The 22571-nt window shown below is 40.9% G+C and overlaps 2 protein-coding genes and 1 long non-coding RNA gene across 3 annotated transcripts; 2 read left to right on the top strand and 1 right to left on the bottom strand.

The window, feature by feature from the left end:
- Positions 1 to 3467: 3467 nt before the first annotated feature.
- On the bottom strand, positions 3468 to 6027 carry LOC102702917 (protein RICE SALT SENSITIVE 3-like). The gene is made up of 7 exons (XM_015833244.2): positions 5568 to 6027; positions 5280 to 5333; positions 5011 to 5184; positions 4710 to 4815; positions 4552 to 4593; positions 4391 to 4447; positions 3468 to 4185 (listed from the first exon to the last, which is right to left on the bottom strand). Exons 1-7 carry the CDS (start codon positions 5702 to 5704, stop codon positions 3721 to 3723), a joined length of 1035 nt encoding a protein of 344 aa, XP_015688730.2. The 5' UTR covers positions 5705 to 6027; the 3' UTR covers positions 3468 to 3720.
- Positions 6028 to 7896: 1869 nt separating this feature from the next.
- LOC107303613 lies at positions 7897 to 11921 on the top strand. Its single transcript, XR_001549574.2, has 3 exons — positions 7897 to 8064; positions 9207 to 9505; positions 11219 to 11921. It is a non-coding gene; the product is annotated as an uncharacterized LOC107303613 (long non-coding RNA).
- A 4904-nt stretch (positions 11922 to 16825) lies between these two features.
- Positions 16826 to 22176, top strand: LOC102702637 (protease Do-like 9). Its single transcript, XM_006648976.3, has 9 exons — positions 16826 to 17395; positions 17913 to 18112; positions 18228 to 18408; positions 19198 to 19389; positions 19797 to 20029; positions 20870 to 20971; positions 21092 to 21142; positions 21487 to 21591; positions 21732 to 22176. The coding sequence occupies exons 1-9, from the start codon at positions 16858 to 16860 to the stop codon at positions 21828 to 21830; spliced, it is 1701 nt and encodes a 566-aa protein (XP_006649039.3). The 5' UTR covers positions 16826 to 16857; the 3' UTR covers positions 21831 to 22176.
- Positions 22177 to 22571: the final 395 nt, after the last annotated feature.

Raw genomic sequence — 22571 nt, 5'->3', positions numbered from 1 at the left:
ACGGCAGAGAAGACGAAAGATGTAAAATCCGACGCGTGAGACGACACAAGGCAGAAGAGTCTGGACCACTGAACCAGAGTCTTGTCTTGGATATGCAAAATACAGTACAGTTCGGTTCAGTCACATTGACTTGAGAAGGATAGGGTGCGGCGTCTCCCGTTACATTCGATCCGGTTCATCGAATAGAGACTAGAAAAAGGCCGTGTCACATGCACACGTACTTCGTCTAATCCGTACGAGAGCACGATCCATGCATGGAGCCGATGGACCGAGCAGTTCCACGACAACCAACATATGCCCAACACTTAACTCCGCAGCTTCCTTTGCCCAACAATTAGTCAAGACAAGGGCCACGACACAGTGCACGTACCAGGCCATGTTCCGCATAGCTCACACCTGATCTCCTTCCACCGTTCCAAGCCCAATCATTGCTCAGGTCGCTTTTTTTCGTGCGGAAGATAAAAAACATGTGCACTGAACTCGGAGTCTCGGACGAACGAGGCGACGGCATGTGCACGACGCGAACACGCAAAACCGAACCCGCCCAGGTCAATGTGTGCGCGCTTATCGGAACGGTACGTACGTTCCGCCGTCGTGTCCCTGTGCCTAAGCCTGCTAATGGGTTGAATGGAAATAAGTTAAATGGGTTGGTTTTAATTTTGATTGTGTTTGATTGGGTGCAAATGGATTGTAACTTCAAAAGATCTGGATTGGATTGGGTTATAGAGACAAATGGATTGGTATGGATTAGATTTGGTCAGGTGATTTTAGGTTTTAAATGGATTTAACCCGTGGAGGATAAATAGATTCTTTAATTGGATAGCTAATGGATAAGATAATAGACATACGTGAGATCCACATGTAGAAATCAACCAAAATTTATACATAGTTGCTTTTATACATAACATATCATCCTACCAAATTTCAGTCAAATTTGATAAACTTTTATAGTGTAATCGCGAGTTTTAAAATTTTAAGTCCGAGTTTATACATATCAAATGGTGTATCCATTCTGCAAGAGTGGATTAGATCCATTTTAACCAAATGGGTTGGTGAGGGGTGGGCTAAAATCAATGTTGGATTGGTTTGGATTGGATTCTAATAAAGAATAATTGATGTGGGTTGGTTTGGTAGACAAAAAAATAAATTGGAGTGGATTTGAATTGGATTACAATCCACTAGCAGGCTTACCCGTGCCGCCGCTCCGTGTACGACGGCTTGGCGTGTACTGTACAAGGTTCATCCGAGAAACCGCCGTCCGGCGAATCGTGATTATCACGATTTTTTCGTGCTAACCGCGACAGGAAAACCGGCGGTTTTGTCTCCGGTGGGCGTGTCCATCTAGCCGGCGTGTACGTCGGTCCTGCGTGACACGCCGACTTCCTAATCACCGTGTGGTCACAGGACACTACGTATATGTCTATACTTGATAAAACGTTTGATTTTTTTCTTATATCAAACATGCGCACAATGCATGTGGGGCTACAAGAAAGATGTATATGAGGTTTTTACCTTACGTATATGTCTTTAGATTATTATCCAACGGGCAGTGACCGAATGTGATTGATAAAATTAAAATTTTTAAACATTTGATCGCTAGGTCCTGGCCTGGCACGTCACCAATATCGTGCATCATCATAGCGCGTATCCTTGCAGCCACACGGTCAGCGATATATACGGAGAGGGCCATGCAGATCGTGTATGGGGACAGTTGCAGGCCTGATGATGGGTAGGGGCGAACTGTATACATGTCGTGGACGTACGCGCTTGCTAGTGAACGAATTAGCCGTCCAATGCATGTTTACTGAGGAGGGGTCAAGCTCAGCGATGGCGACTGATGTGAAGGACTGAATCTGGAAGCTCTCACGTTCACTTCCCTATCCGCAGGCTAACGTTTTCCAAGCCATCGATCCGTCGACAGCGCCGCTGCATCCGTCGACAAGTGAAGCGGACACCTCCTCCCTTACAAGTTACACAGCTCACATGGCATCGGCCGTGCATGCAAACGTCGCGTGGACAAAACTCACAGAACATGCTGAAACAGACTACGTCGAAGCCGTGGGCAGCTCGAGGAATCATATGCTGACAGCCAGCGTAACAGAGTGACACTGAATCGAACCGACTCTGCAACTCCTATCGTTTTTTTGCCAGAGAATGTTTGGAGTTTCACATCGATGAGAAAAAAAAATAAAAAGAAACACAATTCAGCATTCAGTCACTGTGTGTCTCGATTATTAATCCAAGTTTGGTGCCGATTAATTATTAATGAGGCGATCTGAGAGGTTAGTTGCCGTCGTAGGTTTGCCTGAATGTGACACGCATGAACGAGCAACTGTCTCTGCAGCAGCTGAGTTTTCATCATGATGGATTGAGCCCACAGCCCTGGTCTAGTTGCTTTGTGGGATCGGCGTTTGGAGGGGCAAATTGAATTGATCTGGACATCAGCGATGGGAACCAATCCGCAAAGTTGGCACCATCAGGCTAACGTAGCCGTTAAAAATTCTTTCGATGAACTTGGGCGACAGTGTCTGTGTCTCTAACCTAGTTGCCCTACAAACCAGGCCAATTGTCATCCTACGGTATGATTGGACGAAAGGGTGAACATCACAATGAATCTTGAGACCCATAACTCTCCGTTCTATAATGTCGAGTAGTGATGGGTGTAGGTTAGCCCAGAGATAATTCGCGGTTGGTCCTATTTTGACTAAATAAATAAATTTATATTTTTAAAATAAAAAAATAAAATTTAGCTTGTTTAGTTCAATTGAGCTAGTCATGGATTATCGGAAGGCCAACCTGTGACTACCCCTAATGTTGAGCTATGAATGCTCATAGCATGTAAAAAAATAGACTTTTAGAATTATAAGATATACTATTTTTACTGAATGAAATTTGGCACCTCCCATCGTTTGAGATAATGGAATAATCAAAATTTACACTAAAAATATGTTACCTCCTTATCGTCAAGATAGTAACACATTAGCAACTATTTTTATACTAGACAACACATAGAGAGACGTAGTTAATGGTCAAGGAATATACATGTTATAAGCTTGAGGCTCTGTTTGAGTTTTATAGAATATCTGTCCAAATTTCATTGGAACAGAAAAGGTTCCACGGTTCCTATTACTAAAAATGCATTTTATTACGTAACCGGTGCGAAAAACATAATAACATATCAATTAATTATTAACTATAAAAAATTGAAAACTTGATTAATATGATTTTTGTAATCAAATTTTCTATATAAAATTTTCGTAAAAAAAACACATCGTTTAGTAGCTTGTGAAAAGTACGAGTGAAAAACAAGAAAATCTAGTTTAGTTAACTTGTTGAAAGAACGCGTCCTAATCTAACTACGATAGATACTTACTACACTAACGTTTTCAGTTTTGAAAATGATTTTAATTATGTGATTGGCGTTTAAGAATCGGGGCAAGTGAATCTTTGGTACATACGCTTGCACAAATCGTAAAAATCCAACTCCCTGGTGAGAATGCAGTACGGTGTGATCGATCGACAGAATCTGACGTACAGGATATCGTACGTACGTACGCACGCTGCAGTACGACGCCTCCAAGTCTCCAAGCACACAGCCGCGCTCACATGATTGGGTTGATATAGAATAATCATCACAATGCACGCTAGAAATGAAAAGAGAAAAGACATTGCAACAACCGTGTGCGCACAGCCGCGCGACGGAGACACGCGGCGACCAAGCTAAAACCCCTCGTCGGCTTTGGCCACGTCTACGTAGTACGGCAACGGTGTCGCGGCGGCGGCGGCGGCAGCGCTACTGGCGCTGGTGCTCCCGCCACCGCGCCTGCCCGCCGCGGCGTCCATGGCGCCGTGGTGGTCGGGGTCGTCCAGCTCCAGCTCCTCCTTGGCCACCGCGCCCATGGCGCCGGGAGCCGTGGGGCCGACCGAGGGGAGCTTCGAGAGGAGTGCCTCCAGGCTGCTCATCGACGGCACGATGTGCATTTGTGCCGCCGCCGCGGCATGGCCGTAGTAGGGGTCGTAGAGCTCCATCGGCGGCACGGCCCCCGGCGGCCAGGCCGCCGCGTCCTGCAGGCCGCCGCCGGGGAACGCGGCCGACGATGGGTGCGGCAGCAGCACCCCCGGGATGCTCTCCAGGTAGCCGAACTTCCGCCGCAGCGCCACCACGTAGCTTAGGTCCTCCGCCACCTGCAGCCATGGTCGACGCATGCACCAATACATCAGCAAGACCACGCCGACATCAAACACGACGAGCTGTACACGTACATTGTCCCTCTTTGTCGTGCATGCATGCAGCAGCTACGCTTTGAGCTTGGCATCAGTGACCCCAAGTCACTCACAGTGCAACTTCTGCACACAGTGGAGTGGGTGAAGACTCAAGAACAGAGTGTACCTTCCTCATGGAGCCAAGCTGTACAACGCCTTCTCTGACGGCGATCAGAGCAATGGTCTGCGAAAAAAAAAGGCGATAAAAACATCAATAAAGGATCGCCAACTTTGGCATTCAGAGCTATCTCATCACTCGGAGTGGTTCTTGGTACCAGGCGGGCGTACCTTGATGCCGGACTGGAACTGAGCTTCCCATGTCCTTGGATGCTGCAGTCAGACAGCAATTAAACAGACCAAAAACATGTCAATTATTGTCGGTGCAAGCGTTGGGGACTTTAAGCAAATTGATTAGATAGTATGGTTGAGGCGATGCTTCAGCTTACAGAATCGGCAGGATTGTTCCATGAGGCAATCAGGTTGATCTCATGCTCATTGGCCTCCTGGAATACCCACTTGTGGCTGTGGTCAGCTGCCACTTTCCCTATCAGCCTTCAAAATGGATAATCCCAGATACAATGTCATGAGATCGTGCTTCGCGTGCTGATTTAAGTGACGAGCATAGTTTGCCCAAAGAACATAGGTTGCTAATTAAGAAAGACGACCAGTACTATAACACTAGTTAATTAATGATCTTTCAAGCAAATTAAACAACTCATTAACTAATGGACAAGCTCGCTTACACACCCTTCCCCATAGTTGTAGATGTCATGGGACATCTTGAAGAAGAGCTCAGGCTGCAGTCCCTTCACCTCATGCACAGCTGCATAGTCAGTGTAGCCGGCAGCAGCAGCTGGTGTGTCCTCTTGGTCACAGGCAGAGGCTGCAAAGTTGCAGAATCCATCCTCCCATGCCAGGATCCTAGGCGAGATTTTGCACCCCAGGAATCAATCACAAACACAAAATAATTAACAAGTGCAAATTCGTAAATAAGAAAAAGAAGAGTTTGCACCAACCAGTTCCTCCTGTTTCCTCTACTCCTGTCATAAACACCACCCTGAAGATCCCATCTGACGAGATTGAAAAAGGAAAACAGCAGCAGTTAGCAGGGTCAATATAAAGTGTGGAGTATCATGATTCATGCATGCATGGGCCATGAAAATTATCAGGAAACTAATGGAGCAAAATGCTCCTGCTAATTCTTTTGCTCCCGAACTAATCAGTCCTACTTTAAGCTGAGATTTTATCGACATAATAGGTCAAGCACTTAAGCTGAGATTGATACATAAGATTAGGGGACTCACTTTGGAGGTGGGTAGTTTCTTGGGAGGATCCGCCAGAAGACAGCGTACACCCACTGAGGATCGCCATGGGTGCAGAGGCCACGCAGCGTGTGCTGCAGCAGCTGTGTCACAGCCAGTGGGTTCAGCTGCTCCTCCATTGAAGCTGAGCTGAAGCTGCTGCTGCACAGAAACCTTATATCCAGCCAAGGAGCCAAGAACAAGAGCTAAGCTAGATGCTTGGTTTCATTAGCTGGTCACAAATCACTGTGTATGTGATGAAGCAACACTTGATTGGAAGCTGAAGGGCTAGCTAGGAAAAGTTGATTTGAAGCTATTGAGAAGTTTGGGGGGGGGGGGGGGGGGGGGGGGCAGGAGTGTGCAGGACTAGAGGTGTAGGTATTTCCTTTTCTTTTCTTGCTTGATAGCTTCCACTTTTAATCTCTCTCAAGCTGCAAACTGGCTGGGACTTTGTGAGGCCAGGCCACCACAGAGGGAGCAAGAGCAACCACACTTGCCTCAATTTATACACCCACTCTCTCTCACACGGTCGCACTCTCAGACTCGCTCTAGAGAGAGTCACACTGCTACAGTGATGACTTTAACGAGTTGCATTGCTTCTCTCTTCTCGGTTCTCACAGCTTTATTAGTCGAATAGCTACCATATCTTTGCACGTATAGCTTTCTTTTTCCATGAGAATTTCTGCTCTGTAGTGTCCTCACTGTCTCCATGGTGCCCGCATCAAGCCGATCGTACGTCTGTACTGGGTGCTGACGGAACTTTTTTTTTCCTCTCTTCACAATTCTTGTTCTGAAAAACTTGGCACTGACCTCTGCCTACTCGCTCAGTCCTATAAAAAATTAATTTTTCGGTTTTTTGTCAAACATCTGACCATCCGTCTTATTTAAAAAAAATTTAAGAAATTTTTAAAAAATTAGTTACACATAAAATACTGTTCATGTTTTATCATCTAATAAAAATAAAATTATAAATTATTTTAAATAAGACGAAAAGTCAAACATTGTATCTAAAAGCTGAAAAGTTGTTTTTGTTTTGGGACAGAGGGAGTAAGTAAAAAGTAAAAACCAGATTCCTATTTATTGTGAACATACACCAAATTTCAGTACAAGTAATAGTTCTGTTTTTGTCGTGTATTCTTGCATGAACTTGTGCTAATGGCAATAGATGTTTCCCTTGAATTTCTCTTGGCGCCCTTCCTAACTAGGATTTGATGTAAAGTAGTAAACTGTCAAGTGCAATGGAACTTACGTTCACCTAGGAATTATTCAATACGACCAATTCATAGTGGTGTTCGGTGGACTCGCCTTGCACCCAGTGAACAATTGGATGGACGTGAATGGCTCTGCAATTCTGCAACACACAGTATGAGATGAAATTATGCACAGGCCCTACATTAGTCAATCACTCTGTGTATGTGTGTGTGAGTGAGAGAGAGAGAGAGTGCTCAGGAATTTTTGTCACTCATTCCCTTTTTCCACATTCTTGATCCCGATTTCTGAACGAATAATGGCACTGCGGCGCCAATGTGGGCGTGGACCTAAGCCAATAAAGATGCAAAGTGTGCTGCTGCCTTGAGCTGGGGAACGAGGAAATTGCTAGCTGCTGCTCCCTCTCTTTCTGACAACCTGGACCATCGGTCTCTCCGAATAACAGTGTTGGATGGAGTATATCAGATCTGTCTGTTTGAATGTGGGCAAATGCAGACCATACAAATTAATGAAACTGTGTAAATCCAGGGAAAGGAATGCATAGAGAAATAACCATGGAAAAACACGCAGCCACAAGGAAAGATATAAAAAAGGTTTACTCTGAAAACCCGTGACTAGAGAAATTTTGCAGTCCTTAAAAGAAGGTACCAAGAGGTACTAAAATTTCAGTGTAAAATTTTTGTACCAAATTTTATACTAAAATTTTGATACCTCTCAGTACCTACTCAAGAACTATAAAATTGCTCCCATGATTATGATGCGACTAGCACTCGGGCGGCTGATCTGGTAAAAATAATCTAGTGATTCCTACTTAGCAGTTGAGACCATTATAAAACGGCCAATTTTATGTTCCTTGATCAAGTATATTTAGGTACCAAAATTTATATTTAAAATTTGGTTATCTTGAGGTATAAAGTAACCAGGGTTTCGAATTTTACGCTATAAATATGACATCTCCGGCTACGGTAAAATTGCTATTACAGGACACTTTAATTTTCGATACACTCCAGTACCTCTAGCATTGAAATTGTCGGTCGCTGTGAACCACACACGCACACTAACGCATCCGAATCCATCAGTCACTCGTACCAGAAAGCTAATAATAGTCGTAAACTAGCATGATTGCATGCCACTTTGTCTGAGACTTCACCTCGCCTTGATCTGGAACTGGTGTCAAATGGGGCACAATTCTGCAAGGAGCCAATGAGTGAAAGCTGTACCTTCTCGTTGCCCAGGATGATCCCAGCTCGCCAACAAAAAGCTTGGCAAGACTTCGTACGTCATGGCAGGGGTAAGCACTGTCATCTTGATAATTTTCATTGCCTGTATGTTTGGTGGTGCTCATGGTCGTAGGTAGGTCAGAGAAACTTATGGATTCAACTTCAAACTTGGTAGGTTAGGTTAGATGCAGGAGAATCAAATGGTAGATAATCCTTTAGTTTTGGATTATTTAAATATTATTGTCCTGGATTGTTTGCTCCATATTACATTTAAAAAAAATTATTTTATCATATTACCTGGACAGCTTGTTCTAAACTATTTTTATAACCAACTACATAAGTTGCTATAATAATCGGATAGATAATATATTTCAAATGCTAGCGTAACTTTTTTTTGGAGATTTGTTTCGGTCAACAAAAAGTATCTCAAGTTACCGGTACCACGAGATACCAAATCGTTTTTCATTATTAGATCTAGCTAAATAGGATATGCACGGTTAGATCCAATGATCAGAAATAACTTGGTACTACCTTTTGTTTTATTGGACTGAAGCAAATATCTTTTTTGTGTTGATAGTTTACATATCCTTCAAGGGAATATAGTAGGTAAAAAATGGTGTAAGGTGCACATTCACACGATAAGTACAAACTCACAATTGTGTGCAGGTACATGATCACCTTTTTTTTGGTTTATCTAATTCTAACCAGATTAGTAAAACATATAAAAAAAAGAAATAATCCTTTCAGTTTTCATGTTAAACCCAAATTCATGAAAGAGGACCAATCAAGCTTCAAGGATGGTTTCAACAGAGTGAAGTGGCTCTGCATTCTTCCCATATGTATTTCAGTATCCACCTGCTTGTCTGTTTCTTTGAGAAGGACTTGTGCTGAAAGAGGCAAGACCTTTGGTGTTGCCATGGGGCTCATGATCATGGGCAAAACCTATGCCAACACTAGAATATAACAGCCACATCTTTTCACTTCTGCTAATATTTATACGTCAAATTTTAAATTTTTAGCTTTAAGTTTGGAGTTAATTTGAGAGGTTTTTATTGAAGTTTATTTTTTAGTTTTGACTTTTAGATAGCTAAAAATACATATATAAAAGTTTTATTTATAAATTGTTTTTATTTATAAATATGCCACTTAGCCCATCATTCCTGAGACGACATGCATGCAATTTATTCATTGTTTCTTGTTACCCCTTATGTAGGTATCTCGCCATCATCAGATAGGAATATCGGGACACGGGATTAATGCAGATGCTGTGGGAGGGAATGAAGGTATGGGCGTAAGGGATGGCAAGGGATACGAATTCGTTTGCTGCTAGCTGCTACTGGATTTTTCTCATTGTTCCCATCCCCTGTACCCTCAAAACAAATGCAACAATGCTAGCTGAAGAGGTCACCAGAAGGCTCGATCTCGAGTGCAAGTAACTTCAAACGACCGAAATACGAGGCCCTCTGAACTAGCTAACGGCTGTGGTGACCCGACAGTGGTCTTCCCGTACAGGTACGTTGGATTGGAACCGAACATAACATGTAGAGAGAACAACGGGAGTTAGCCATATACACCTACGTTTAATATACCATCGAATTTCATTGGCTAACGAGAGTCATATCGTCTAACTTCACGTTATCATGATGGTTGTGGCTCACATGTAGGTCGATATACGATGAGTCTCAGATACTAGCGACCATGTTATGTGTATAGTCATGTCCGAGGATTCTCTTTCATAGTAATGATTTAGGATGGAGGATCCATTCCTCGCCTAGAAGTTACTCCCTCTAAATTTTTTTATGACGTTGGCTAATTCATTATTAGTACATGAAAGGAGTACATGATTAGATTAACTAGGAGATTACCCCCACGTAATTTTGTACAGAACTAAAAACAACTATAGTATAATTATATGATATATAACTCTTAAATTGTATCTCCATAAATACAAATTTATTTTCTATATAATAGATTTTATAAGTACAATTGGATTTCATAGTCTATTAAGTTGCATGTCACGCAACCATGACCATTCTCTCTATTAAATGTCAGTATATTGTTTATCTTACCTCTGTCCTATAGTAAATGCAATATACCACCATAGGAAGTATGGGAATTTTTTCACGTATAAGATGTGTTTGTATGCTTCACCAGTAAAAACTTACACGGAAATTAAAGTGTATCAATGGTTAAGATTAAAAGATGATTAGTACTGTAAACCTTATTATAGATGGGCGGTTTCGTCCTTAAAAAATATGAGGCAATACCCAGTTCAGCCCAGAACAAAACAGAGCACGTCCTCCATCGACGCACGCACGCACGCAGGCGCTGCTCCACCTGCTTGCCGGAGGAAGGGGATAGCAGCGGCCTGCTTACCGGAGGAAGGAGGGGGCGGCGCGGAGGAAGGGGATGACGCCGGCGGACCTGCTCGCCGGATGAAGGATGGAGCGGCGCTCAGGAAGCAGATGGCATCTCAGTCCTGCGTGCATGCGTGCTTGGACATAGAATATGTTGGCTGAACTGCATATGGACTCATATTTTTTAAGGACGAAACTTCCCCTTTGTAATGAGGTTTACATTACTAATTGTTTTTTAATCTCAACCATTCATACACTATAATTTTTATGCAGATTTTTACACATGAAGCATAGAAGCACATCTCAAAAAATAATTTGTAAATAAAACTTTTATATACGTATTCTTAGAAATCTAAAAGTTAAGACTAAAAATAAACTTCAATAAAAAAAGCTCCAAAATTAATTTTAAATTTAAAATTTAAAATTTAAATCTTGGCTTATAGCCTAAACAAAAAGACGGGGGTAAAAGTAGGATCAGAATTGCATCGGTCAAAACCACGAAACAACCAGACAGAAGACAGATCGTCCCAAGTGCAGAACTGCAGATCGCAAAGCTAGCGTTTGCATGCAGGAACCAATTGCCCTCAGCCTACGCCCATATCTTTTCGTTTATGCTTATATTTATTATTCGAACTTTGAATTTCTAACCTTAAATTTATATTTGATTTTAAGTTTTTTCACCGAATTTTGTTTTTCAACTTTTAGGTCGCTAAAAATACATATATAAAAATATCATTCACAATTATTTTTTATTTATAAATATATAGTTTTTTTTTGAAAAAGGCAAACCCTAATCTCGACCATGCGTTGAGGTGAAACAAAAGGCTCCAAGATGAGCATCACATGACCGACACCTCATTTTTCGTAGGACATTGCTCTGCTCATCAGGATTGTAGGGGAGAAGACGCGGGAGGAATTTTGTTGGGAACGAAGAATGCAGTTGCGTAGTGCGACTCTTTCTGGTGAATGTGGGGTTAGAAGACAACAGTGCAGCTGCTTGTTTTTACTGGGCCGAAAGGGATCATGGTGACATCAAGTCATCAACGAACTGAGCAAGAAATGTGATGCCATGGCAAGTTGCCCTGTGAAAGTTGGTGATTGATGAGATATATATAATACTCCAGCTTTTGCCAACTAAGTTAAGCTTTGGCTTTGCAGGTGTCACATTTTGGATTAGGGTTATGCCTATCTTTTTTCCAGATAGGGAGCATCTTTTTCATTTGAATCCAGGAATGCTAGATCGATTGCCAGTGGATAAGAACATGATTCCTTGGATGAGCTCCAACAGGTTCAGAGGATAATGGTTTATATAGATCGAAAGAGCACATCATTAGGGAACATAAAAATTATACCTTCCAGTCAATGAATGGTGCCCTCCCTACCGTACCCCAGTAAACTTGTGGTGCTACAACCACTGCAACAGTGTTCAGCTATCAAATCATAAGCGTTATCCAATCCAGTTGCAACTTGCAGGCTGCGATTGACACACATAGTCACATGCGTGCAGCTTTCATTGACATGCATGCATTTGCATTATTCAGAAACTAGAGAAAGATGTGCGTGCAGGTGCTACCGCTACGCTACTGCATGGACAGATGCTTCCATGTGTAAATGGACAAGCATTCACAGCTTGTATGGCTTTAACATCTTGTTCTCCAAATTGCAGTAGTTGAAAAAGCAATATCCAATGATAACATTAGCACTTGACGGAAGCATGGTTCCAAACGATTATTGTAGCTAGATTTCAGAAATCACAGGTCCTCTGAAGATACTGCTCACGTACAGTAGACGAATACAGAGCCGTTCGGCACAGCACAAAATTGCAGTCTCCTGCAGATAGGACAGTCACAGTACTTCTTACGTACAACTCCGTATGACAAGTTTCTGTTCCATTACCTTGGTCTGCCCCACTGTTGATTAAAGGAAGAATTTATGGCCTGCACAGCTGCACTGACTTTTCTTCAGTCTGCTTATGTACTTGGAGATTGGCACTGAAGTCTGAAGTCTGAATTGATCACTTTCAGCACCGTATCCTGTGATTCTCCATGGTCAGACATAGTTGGATGAACAATACGTAATCTAAAATCAGGAGAATTTACGCTAGAATGGGTCTGTTATACTATTAATCCGCGTATGCAGCACACTGGAAACAGATGGCGTCTTGCTTGCTTTTTCGACGACTGAAACAGGTGCGGAGCTTCTAAGAAAAAGAAGCTAAAAATTATCTGAAAAATGCCGTGGCACAATTGTCAGATGCATCAAATAAATCACTTCTGCAAGGTTCTTTAAACTCTGATTAACTTACACTTGCATCTCCTAGCAAACAGCCAGTCAAATCCACATTAAGGCACCAAGTGTCTAAATCTCTCCAGAAATGTTCTCTGTGCCTACTAGACTACTCATATCAATCGGGCACTGACGTACTGCAAGTTGTTCTTCTGAGTTCTCACCATCTTTACAGAAGGGAAGGCACATGGAAAAGCTGGAATAATTATAGGGGGCACGAAAACTTGTTCTTCCTTTATCATAGGGCCAGTCTGGCCTATGGATTCTTCACTGAACACCAGTGATTCTATTGTTCAATACATATAGGAATATGTAAGTTTGTGAGAGAGAATAATAGTTCCATAATACACATAATGTGAAATAGTAGATGCAAACCATAATTTAGTGAAAAAAAAAACTGCCATCAAATCAGTTCACCGCTTGCAATGTTGCAAGGTGGATGTATGTATGGTGGGTTCAGCCTTTAGTTACCTAGCCTATTATTGGGATCATCAGAATTCAGCAGCCACGAACATAAGAGCACGTATAGTAACAGACTATAAGATAATTATAAATATATTTTAAACTGATAAAAGAGAAAAAAGAAGAGCGGTGTGCTACATAATTATAGCCAGCTGCAGCACGAACTATAAGACACAATATGTGTATGGTAAATAGAACATGGTAGTATATATTTTGTAAATAGCTATTTTATAAATTGGTTATTAGTTAGATTAGCTATGGATGAATTGGAGCTAATAGGCTTGCTCTAAGATAGCTGGTAGGGCCGTAACCTTGTTTTTACTTTGTGGAATGAATACTTTTACAAGGTAATTAATGATGGAGGAGCAAACTTAGTACTTTTTTCAGTTCCATAATTCGGTCAATTTAGATAAGAATATATATGATCAAAATTTTAAAATTTAGCTATCAATAACTTTTAAAGTATTTAGTTTGGAGATACTATTATGACATGTATAAAAACCAATACCAATAAAACTAAACATGCATTTCCTTTTTATATATTTTTATTAAAAGGTTAAAATCAAAGATATGTTTTGAAGACTGTATTGTTATAAAAAAAGTTACATATGAAAGATTGAAAAACAGAAAACTACTAGACAACGCAGAATAAGTAGTGATATGAAACCTATGAGAAGACGCATCTTTGCTTATGCATGACGAGGAATAGTTGGGCTATTGGGCCAAGTCACTCTCAGGATTAAGGCAACAGATCAATAAAGCTACGACAAGCCAGGCCCAGGCTCCAATTGTCGCCTTATATGTTATCTTTTGTTTATGTTTATAAGTTAAAATTTTAAATTTTAAATTTTAAATTCTAAATTAATTTTGAGGTATTATATGTTAGTTTATTTATCAGTCTTGACTTTTATATCGCTATAAATATATACATAAAAACTTTATTCGCAACCGTTTTTTGTTAGCGAATATGTCGTTTGTTTGTTTTCTTAAAAAAAACAAAAAGATTTACCCCCGTGAATTTCAGTGCAGTACGTATTTATACGCTTTGCACGTGTGGATTGCTGCTATGATCACGCTTTCCATAATGCCAATGGGTTAAAATATCTACTTCTTATGGACTGATTAAGCTAAGACAAATAACCTACTGTTTGGACGTCTGCATGCACATCAAGCATTGTGTGATACATGATGCCATAGTGTTGATACATTCCGGGAAACCTCATGAGCAGGCTTAGCATATGTTATTATGTTATGTAAAGAAAATGAGAGAAAATATTGCCGCATTTTGACATTTAGCTCATGTAGGCATGTAGCCTGTCAGGTTAAAAATAAGATCCATAAAATGGAAGCGTCAATCGATGTCATTCTTGTAGGCAAAGTTAGGCATCAGTCTTGATCTGCATGATGAACGATGGTAGAATTAATAGCCCAAGTGTCACTTGTCTTTCGAACATAAAGCGAGCAAGTAAAGTCTTTATCTTGTGAACATGCAGCAGCTCATTTTGGCGATCTAGGAACTGTGGAATGAGATAAATGCGAGAATTTTCAGACAAGGGAATATTAAGTATTATTAGTCTTAGATGTGGGTCCATGTTACACAGACACATAGAGCGTTAAATTTGTAAACGTGTTACTGTATCAGTAGTAAAAAAAATTAAATGTCTCCTGAACAAGCGGTAAGAATACCGAACATGATCAAGAATAACGTAATAGCGGGAGCAAAATAAATTAAAATAAAGTAGATAGCACTTTCTTTGGGGGTGGGTAGGTGGGGGGGGGGGGGGGGCACAGAACGCTGTCTTAGGATTAAGATTAAGAGAAAAGGTCCGAAACTTGTTACCGCAATGTATTTACAGAGAGAGAGAGAGAGAGAGAGGTAGAGAAGGATGCAGCAGGTAAAGCTATATATCGCAGCATGTGTTTGGTTGCATTACTTAGGTTGTCATGCCTAAGGTTACGCATATGCCGATGTTGTGGCATGGTCAATTTTGTGGCAACATAGAGCTGTTTGGTTTATAGATAAAAACGTCACAAATTTGTTAAGGATATGGTTTGGATTCCTTCAATATGACATGCCACAAGTTTGACAAAAGTTTATAGTAGCTGCTTGTTAGTACCAAAATTGAAAAGATTTAGGTTGTGAGAATACCACCCTACGATATGTGAGCAAAAATTTTGTTGTTGCATGCTCTTATTCAGTAGCTAGCTTTAAAAAACAATAAACAATTTGAAAAACCAAATTACAATAGATGTTGTCAAATTAAAAACAATCATATTTAAATAATAGATATTGCCTTGGCCAATTAGACCAAATACATAACTAAAATAAATCAAAATATCACATGTCTACAGCAATACTCAGCCACTAGAGAAATGATCATAGCAAACCGCATAATTTACATAAATCAAAACTGAATCAAATATAGTCGGTGAGGAACAGTAGTACTCAGCCACGAGAGATTAGTTCTACTAGCACACTCCGTGCAGGAAGTTCCTTCTTCTACATCATCCCTAAATAACGATAGTTAACCATAAGTAGCTACCATCAGCTTGAACCTAACATATCCACGAACAGTCCAATATAACGATATAAGCTTGGACCTAACATTTTCAACATAGCTGATTACTACAGCTATTGTATTTAGCAAAAGTTCATCAACATACTTAACAATACTAAGGTGCGGTAGTCAACAAATAACATGCTAGCTGGTATGTGTCCTGCCTAACTTAAGTTGTGGCAACTAGAGTTAAATGTTAAATCGCATAAGGACGAATTTAAATGGCAAAAAAGATCTCTAAATTGATTTAACTGGCTGGTCTGTTGTTTCCAGATAACTGAGGAGACCAAAAAAAAAAAACATGAAGTGGTTCGTTGGCAATGCAAACCAGACATTGATGGGCTATGGTTACAACTCTACAAAGAGTAACACTGAAAGAAGCTTAAACCTCTGCAGTTAACACATCTAAGTATCTAACTGGATTATTGATAAGTCGCAATGAAACCCCCTTGAAATGTCTTAGATGCCTTCATCAGCTGGCACGAGGGAACCAACCCCCCTATTTTTCGTTTATATTTATGCTTATAAACCAATAAACCAAAATTTATACTTTTAAAATTTAAATTATGGTTTTCATCATTTCGCAGTTACAACCGTTCATAAACTAAAGTTTTAATTTTTAAACTTAATTTTAGACTATTGTGTTATTTTAATCGTGTTTTATTTTACATCTCTACTTTCGAGTCGTTATGGATATATATAAAAGTTTTACTTGTAAATTATTTTTTGTTTGCAAAAATATGGTTTCACGTTTTCTTTTTTAAAAAAGAGAGAAACGATTGGAGCCTAGGAGTTTATCTTCAGCTTTTACAAATAATTATTTGTTAACATTTAATAAGCTATTCCACTCCTGTTTAATTTAAGCGAATTCATCAAGCCCTTTGTTACAAAAAATAAATACTACAATCCTAAGTCATGGTTGTTTCAGAATCACGATAAATTGACGATAATTCAAGCCATGAATATCTGAAGCTCTGAACGGACTCAGTTCGTCAATGGCTTCCGCAAACCTGGAAGAGAAACGTAGTAGTTTTCCAGTAATTTTACGTGAACGCTCTTAGAAAGCGTAAATCAGTTGCACCGGTCGGCCGGGCGGCCCGGGCGAGCCGGATTCCTCTCCATAACAGTCTGACCGAGCAAGCCCTCTCCTCCTCTTCCTCGGCTCGGCCCAGCTCGTGCCGCGAAACCCTAGCCCGCCTCCATGGACGACCCCTCCTCCGCCTCCAAGGCCAAGCGCAGGCGCGGCCGCAAGCACAAGGCAGCCGCCGACAACAACCACGCATCGGCGTCCCCCGATGCCGCTGTGGCCGCTGACAACCCCGCGCCGGCCGCCGCGGGCCGCCGCGGCCGCAAGTCGCGCCGCCACGAGGCCCCGGCCGACGCGGACGGCTCGCGCCCGCCGTCCCCGCCTCGCCGCGGGGAGACGAAGCCCGTGGCGAATGGAGGGGACACGGTGGTGGAGGCGGGCCCCGTGGCCTGGGACGAGGTCGCGAGGGTGGTGCCGTCCATGGACGCTGTGGTGAAGGTGTTCTGCGTGCACACGGAGCCCAACTTCTCGCTGCCGTGGCAGAGGAAGCGGCAGTACAGCTCCAGCAGCAGCGGCTTCATCATCGGCGGCCGTCGCGTCCTCACAAACGCCCATTCCGTAGAGCACTACACCCAGGTCAAGCTTAAGAAGCGCGGCTCCGACACCAAGTACCTGGCTACAGTCCTCGCCATTGGGACGGAGTGTGACATTGGTACTTTTTTCCTTCTGTGCTGCAACCTGCATTGTTTGTTCCTTCTCAATTGCAATCGTGGTGCTTACCCAATGACCAGTGCTTCCTAAGATGGCTCGAATACTATGACGTGTGACCTGAATGCCTGATATCTAGCTGTGTAGAGTGGAAAAATAATTGCATTTTGAATAAGGTTTTACATATTCTCACGGCATTTGAAAAGGTGGTTGCAACCTAAGGGTTTGAAAATGTTGAATTGTTTACGTACCATGCAACTTTGATCTTTTTCTTTTTGTAAAGATGAATACTTATGCCTACTTTCGTGGGTAATCTCAGCTGGAAGTGGTTACATGCATGAATCTTTCAATTTGAAAATACCATTGTTGAAAGAATGGGTATAGAATAGTACATTTGGTTTTTATTCTCTGAGGGATAGATTATATATTGAAAACAGAGAAGTTATATTTGTTTATTGTGTATGGATAGATGAATTTCATATTTTATCTGGTCTCACTTGATAATGGTATATCAATCTCAGCACTGTTAACTGTCGATGATGATGAGTTCTGGGATGGAGTTTCGCCTGTTGAGTTTGGATCGCTGCCGGCACTTCAGGATGCTGTGACTGTTGTTGGCTATCCAATTGGAGGAGACACAATATCTGTGACAAGCGGAGTGGTCTCTAGGATAGAAATACTTTCATATGTTCATGGTTCCACAGAACTTCTAGGATTGCAGGTTCATTTTCTTCCCAAAATTTTAATTTGGAATAATATCATTTGTGAGGATGACATGTTGAGAAATAATAATATATCTACGTAAAATCTTTAACTTTTGAGTGTCTTATGAACAGATAGATGCGGCTATTAACTCAGGAAATTCAGGTGGCCCAGCTTTTAGTGACAGGGGCAAATGTGTTGGTATAGCTTTTCAATCTCTCAAACATGAAGATGCAGAGAATATAGGTTATGTGATACCAACCCCAGTTATTATGCACTTCATTCAAGACTATGAAAAGTCTGGAGAATATACAGGTAAATGCTATATTTGTAATTTCATGAGTATACCATTTACTTCTATTGTATGATCATGGGTTTCTATTGCTTCATTTGCTGAGTATGATTACCTCTTTCAGGTATTAATTTGTGCCTGCAGTTTAACTAGTTTATTATAGTTCACTGCTGATGTTGATAAACATAATATATTGAGTTCACTGATGATGTTGATAAACATAATATATTGAGTTCACTGATGATTTTGATAGGTATAATCTGTATATGGATCTGATTGTTCCTTGTGACGGAACCAGCGTTGGACAATTTTTTTTTTTTTGGCCAATGGCCTCATCTGGAATTTTATCCCTTATAATGATTTCTGTGGTCATCTTACAATTGACGTGCTTGAATGTTGGGTTAGTTATCATGAAGTTAATTGATTGGTATCAGCGTAAAACTGTATAGTCAAAAGGAATTTTACATAGTTTATTTTTGTTTCATGTCCCGTACTGCTAGAGTATTAGGTTTTTTCAATTTTTCATCGAAGTGCTTAGTTTTTTCCTTTCCACTCCTGTCAATGCACTATCCAATATATTCATTTGCTTGGCCTACGAGTATATTTTCCTTATTGTACTTTTGAGGCACGTGACAAATTATTTCTTTATTATTACTAAATAGTTGGCTGGTATTTTATCTCATGAAACCCATTAATTAATTTATTATTTCTTTATTAATAAATAAAGAAATAATATCTTTCATTTTTTTTATATTTGTCACGGGATTTATTGACTGTTCATTTATTTAATATCTTATGTGATATAATTTCAGGCTTCCCTATACTTGGAATAGAGTGGCAGAAAATGGAGAATCCTGATCTTCGCAAAGCAATGGGAATGAAATCTGATCAAAAGGGCGTTCGTGTTCGTAGAGTGGAACCCACTGCTCCTGAGTCTGGATGCCTGCAACCGTCAGATATTATTCTTAGTTTTGATGGTATTGACATTGCCAATGATGGTACAGGTAAGTCGTTCTTTCTGAAACCATGATGGTTGTTTCAACTCTTTTTGGAATGGTGTTTGTCGCATCCAATGTCTGTAATTTTGATATACATAAGTGCCCCTCATACATGACATATTTGGATGTATTTTAAGTCTTTGTTAGACTTGTATGGGATGGTTTGCATTGCCTGCCTTTGCCCCTTTATTTTTTCTGTATGGCTTTATGTGCGAAGCTCAGCCAGTATATGTGATAATCCCCATGGTCAAGTAGTTCACATGAGTAAGTCATAATCTTGATGGCTTATGATGTGGTGCTAAAATGACTGGTCTTATTTATTTTAGAAAATTTTGATGTCAACTTCATAATCGTTTATAAAATAAACATATTTGTGTCATTTTTTTCCTGACAAATGCTTGTTGCATAACCAGTTCCTTTCAGGCACGGCGAGCGCATTGGCTTCAGTTATCTTGTTTCCCAGAAATATACTGGCGAGAAGGCCCTTGTTAAAGTCCTGCGCAATTCAAAAATCCATGAATTTAAAATAAAGCTAGCAACCCATAAGAGACTTGTTGCAGCTCATGTGAAGGGCAGGCCACCGTCATATTACATTGTTGCTGGCTTTGTTTTTGCTGCTGTTTCTGTTCCGTATCTTAGATCTGAGGTTTATATCTACATTTTCTGTCTGTTTTGTTTCTGTTGCATCAAATAATTCTCAAACAAGGGTATATCCTTGGTAGGCCATTTGTCCTGTATCTATATCTATATCTATATCTTTACTCCTATAAAAAGGAGTAGTGGTGGTGGTGGGTGGATGTGAGTCTACCACCTACTCTCCACCAACTCTCTCCTATTTTTTTGAAAGGAAAAATAACTGAGACCTATATATCAAACCACTTGTATTAACTCTACTATATAACATGCGGATATATAATCCTGTTGCAACGCATGGGCAATATGCTAGTTTCAGTATAATCTGTTACAAACATGCAATCCTGATCTTCCAGGGAACAAGTAGGGATGCCTTTTACACTGATGGGGTCTTAGCAGGAGAAAAAAAAATGTTTCCTGAGTATATTGAGACTACAGATTGGAAATGCTGCCATGAAAATACTTGTGCCGCCACTGTATTATTTTGTAATCATGCCTGGAACCATGAAAAGTCAGCATTGAGAAATGGATAATATATTATTTTTATTTCTTTGTATCCTGTAAAGAAAAATAAAGCCCACCCTCGGAATTACAACCGAACTTTCTGTGTTTACACATACAATGGGTTCGAAGAATCTCATATGAAAGCCTGTTTGTGATACTATGTTTGAGCTTATGGAGTTGCACCTGAGAATGCGTTCTATCGCAGACAACCCTAGTTTATTCAAAATCATTGTCATCAAAATCCTAGCTACAGGAGCCCTATACTGCAAGCCTTTTGTGTGAACATAATTTTATGTATTGTTCAGTGATATTTTTTTCGTTGAACTTACTGGAGTTGCTTATTTACCAGTATGGGAAGGACTATGAATATGATGCACCTGTCAAGTTGTTGGTCAAGCATTTACATGCAATGGCCCAATCACCTGATGAACAGTTGGTGGTGGTATCACAGGTCATGAGTTCTTCATGTCTCGATCGTTCATTAAAAGTTTGGTCCTGATGCGACGTGAGGCTGGTGTTTAGAAGTTTCTTTCAATTCCTAACTTAATATCATGATATGATCTCTTTGCAGGTGCTTGTAGCCAATATCAATATCGGTTATGAAGAGATTGTCAATACTCAGGTAATAATAAACACCTTGGTCAACTGATATGGATATATTGATTTACTCTGTCGGCTGCCTCCATTCATTGTTATTTAAGGCTTGAAGCCATACGTCTCCAGTATTGAATGTTGTTAACCAACATGCATTTGTTGCTAGTCCTCTTGTCTAATAAATTTGCCTTTGTGTATATATATTGAGTGCTGCATTGCAACATCTGGAAGTTGCATCCCAATTCCCACCACCTCTTTGATTCCTCTGTTGTTTCTGAAAACCAAAACAACTTGTACAATGATTAATGTGACGCCTTTTCTTCTTTCTTTTGGTGAACAGTGACAAAAGTTATTTACTCATCCTGTCAATAGGTACTTGCTTTCAATGGTCAGCCTGTAAAGAATTTGAAGAACTTAGCTTCAATGGTTGAAAACTGCAAGGACGAATTCTTGAAGTTTGATCTGGAGTATGACCAGGTATCCCCAGATCCCTTTATAACCATAAATTCCTTTGAAAAATTGCATATATTAGCCACACGTTTTACTCCAAAAGAGGCCCGCCAGAAATAAGTGGCTTAATTTTGCTGACGTTACGTAACTCATGTATGATTTGACAGATTGTTGTCCTTGAGACAAAAACCGCGAAGGCTGCGACCCGGGACATTCTGACGACACACTGTATACCGTCGGCAATGTCTGATGACCTGAAGACCTGATAGAAACAGGATGCAGCCTTCGGCTATTTTGGTGGCCTTGCTTGGGCCACATTTTCGGTTGGGTTGATTAGCACCAGCTCAATAGTCAGTGCAAAATATTCAGCCCGCGAGAAGCCTCAACTCAAGAATTGAAAGCCCTCCAGAGGTTCTGGACGGCAAAGAGCAGTTGGCGACTTGGCGTCCAGCTTCACCAAAAGAAGGCTCCGAGTAATTGAGCGTCGTCACATCACCTATTAGGTGGAGTGGTTACTTGATTGAGTCATGATGATTGATGAAAGCGATAGTGGTTACAATAAACAAGATTTTATTTGATTGCATTGAATTAGTGAGCTGAGATCATACTTCATATTTTGGCGAAACACCAGTAAAGCCCGTACATACCATATACACAAGGCACCCACGTCAGCAGCAGCCAAAGTGAAAACCTTCACGTTTGACTGTCTGTGAGTGCCATTTTTTTTGTTCCAGTTGCAGTAGTCAAAGGTGTGACAGTGGACTTGTCTCTGATGTTGTAGCTGTCATGTCTCCGTTGCTATAGACGAGGTGCTGGCTTCCAGCTGAAGCGAGGAGAAGAGCTGGGCCCGGGAGACATCGCCGATTCTCCGTTGCTGCATTTGCTCCGGCCGTATCCCTTTGTGCCAATGCCAATAGGCAAAATCTTGCGCCATTTCTTCTATTGGTTCTTGCTTCCTTTTTGCGCCATGCCTGCCGGCTGCCGGTTGGCGCCTCGTCTAATCCTGA

Source organism: Oryza brachyantha, chromosome 2 (assembly GCF_000231095.2).
Source record: "Oryza brachyantha chromosome 2, ObraRS2, whole genome shotgun sequence".
In the NCBI taxonomy this organism is placed as follows: domain Eukaryota; kingdom Viridiplantae; phylum Streptophyta; class Magnoliopsida; order Poales; family Poaceae; genus Oryza; species Oryza brachyantha.
This window is presented reverse-complemented; position numbering and strand designations above follow the sequence as displayed.

What these genes read in the sequence shown, in the direction of transcription:
- LOC102702917 (XM_015833244.2), bottom strand. Translation starts at nt 5,704, where the DNA reads ATGGAGGAGCAGCTGAACCCACTGGCTGTGACACAGCTGCTGCAGCAC. An exon ending in AGAGGAAACAGGAGGAACTG is followed by an intron (nt 5,185 to 5,279) that starts GTTGGTGCAAAC and finishes AATCTCGCCTAG; the next exon opens with GATCCTGGCATGGGAGGATG. An exon ending in GGAACAATCCTGCCGATTCT is followed by an intron (nt 4,594 to 4,709) that starts GTAAGCTGAAGC and finishes GTCTGACTGCAG; the next exon opens with CATCCAAGGACATGGGAAGC.
- LOC102702637 (XM_006648976.3), top strand. Translation starts at nt 16,858, where the DNA reads ATGGACGACCCCTCCTCCGCCTCCAAGGCCAAGCGCAGGCGCGGCCGC. An exon ending in TTCCGTATCTTAGATCTGAG is followed by an intron (nt 20,030 to 20,869) that starts GTTTATATCTAC and finishes CTTATTTACCAG; the next exon opens with TATGGGAAGGACTATGAATA. An exon ending in AGTTGGTGGTGGTATCACAG is followed by an intron (nt 20,972 to 21,091) that starts GTCATGAGTTCT and finishes ATCTCTTTGCAG; the next exon opens with GTGCTTGTAGCCAATATCAA.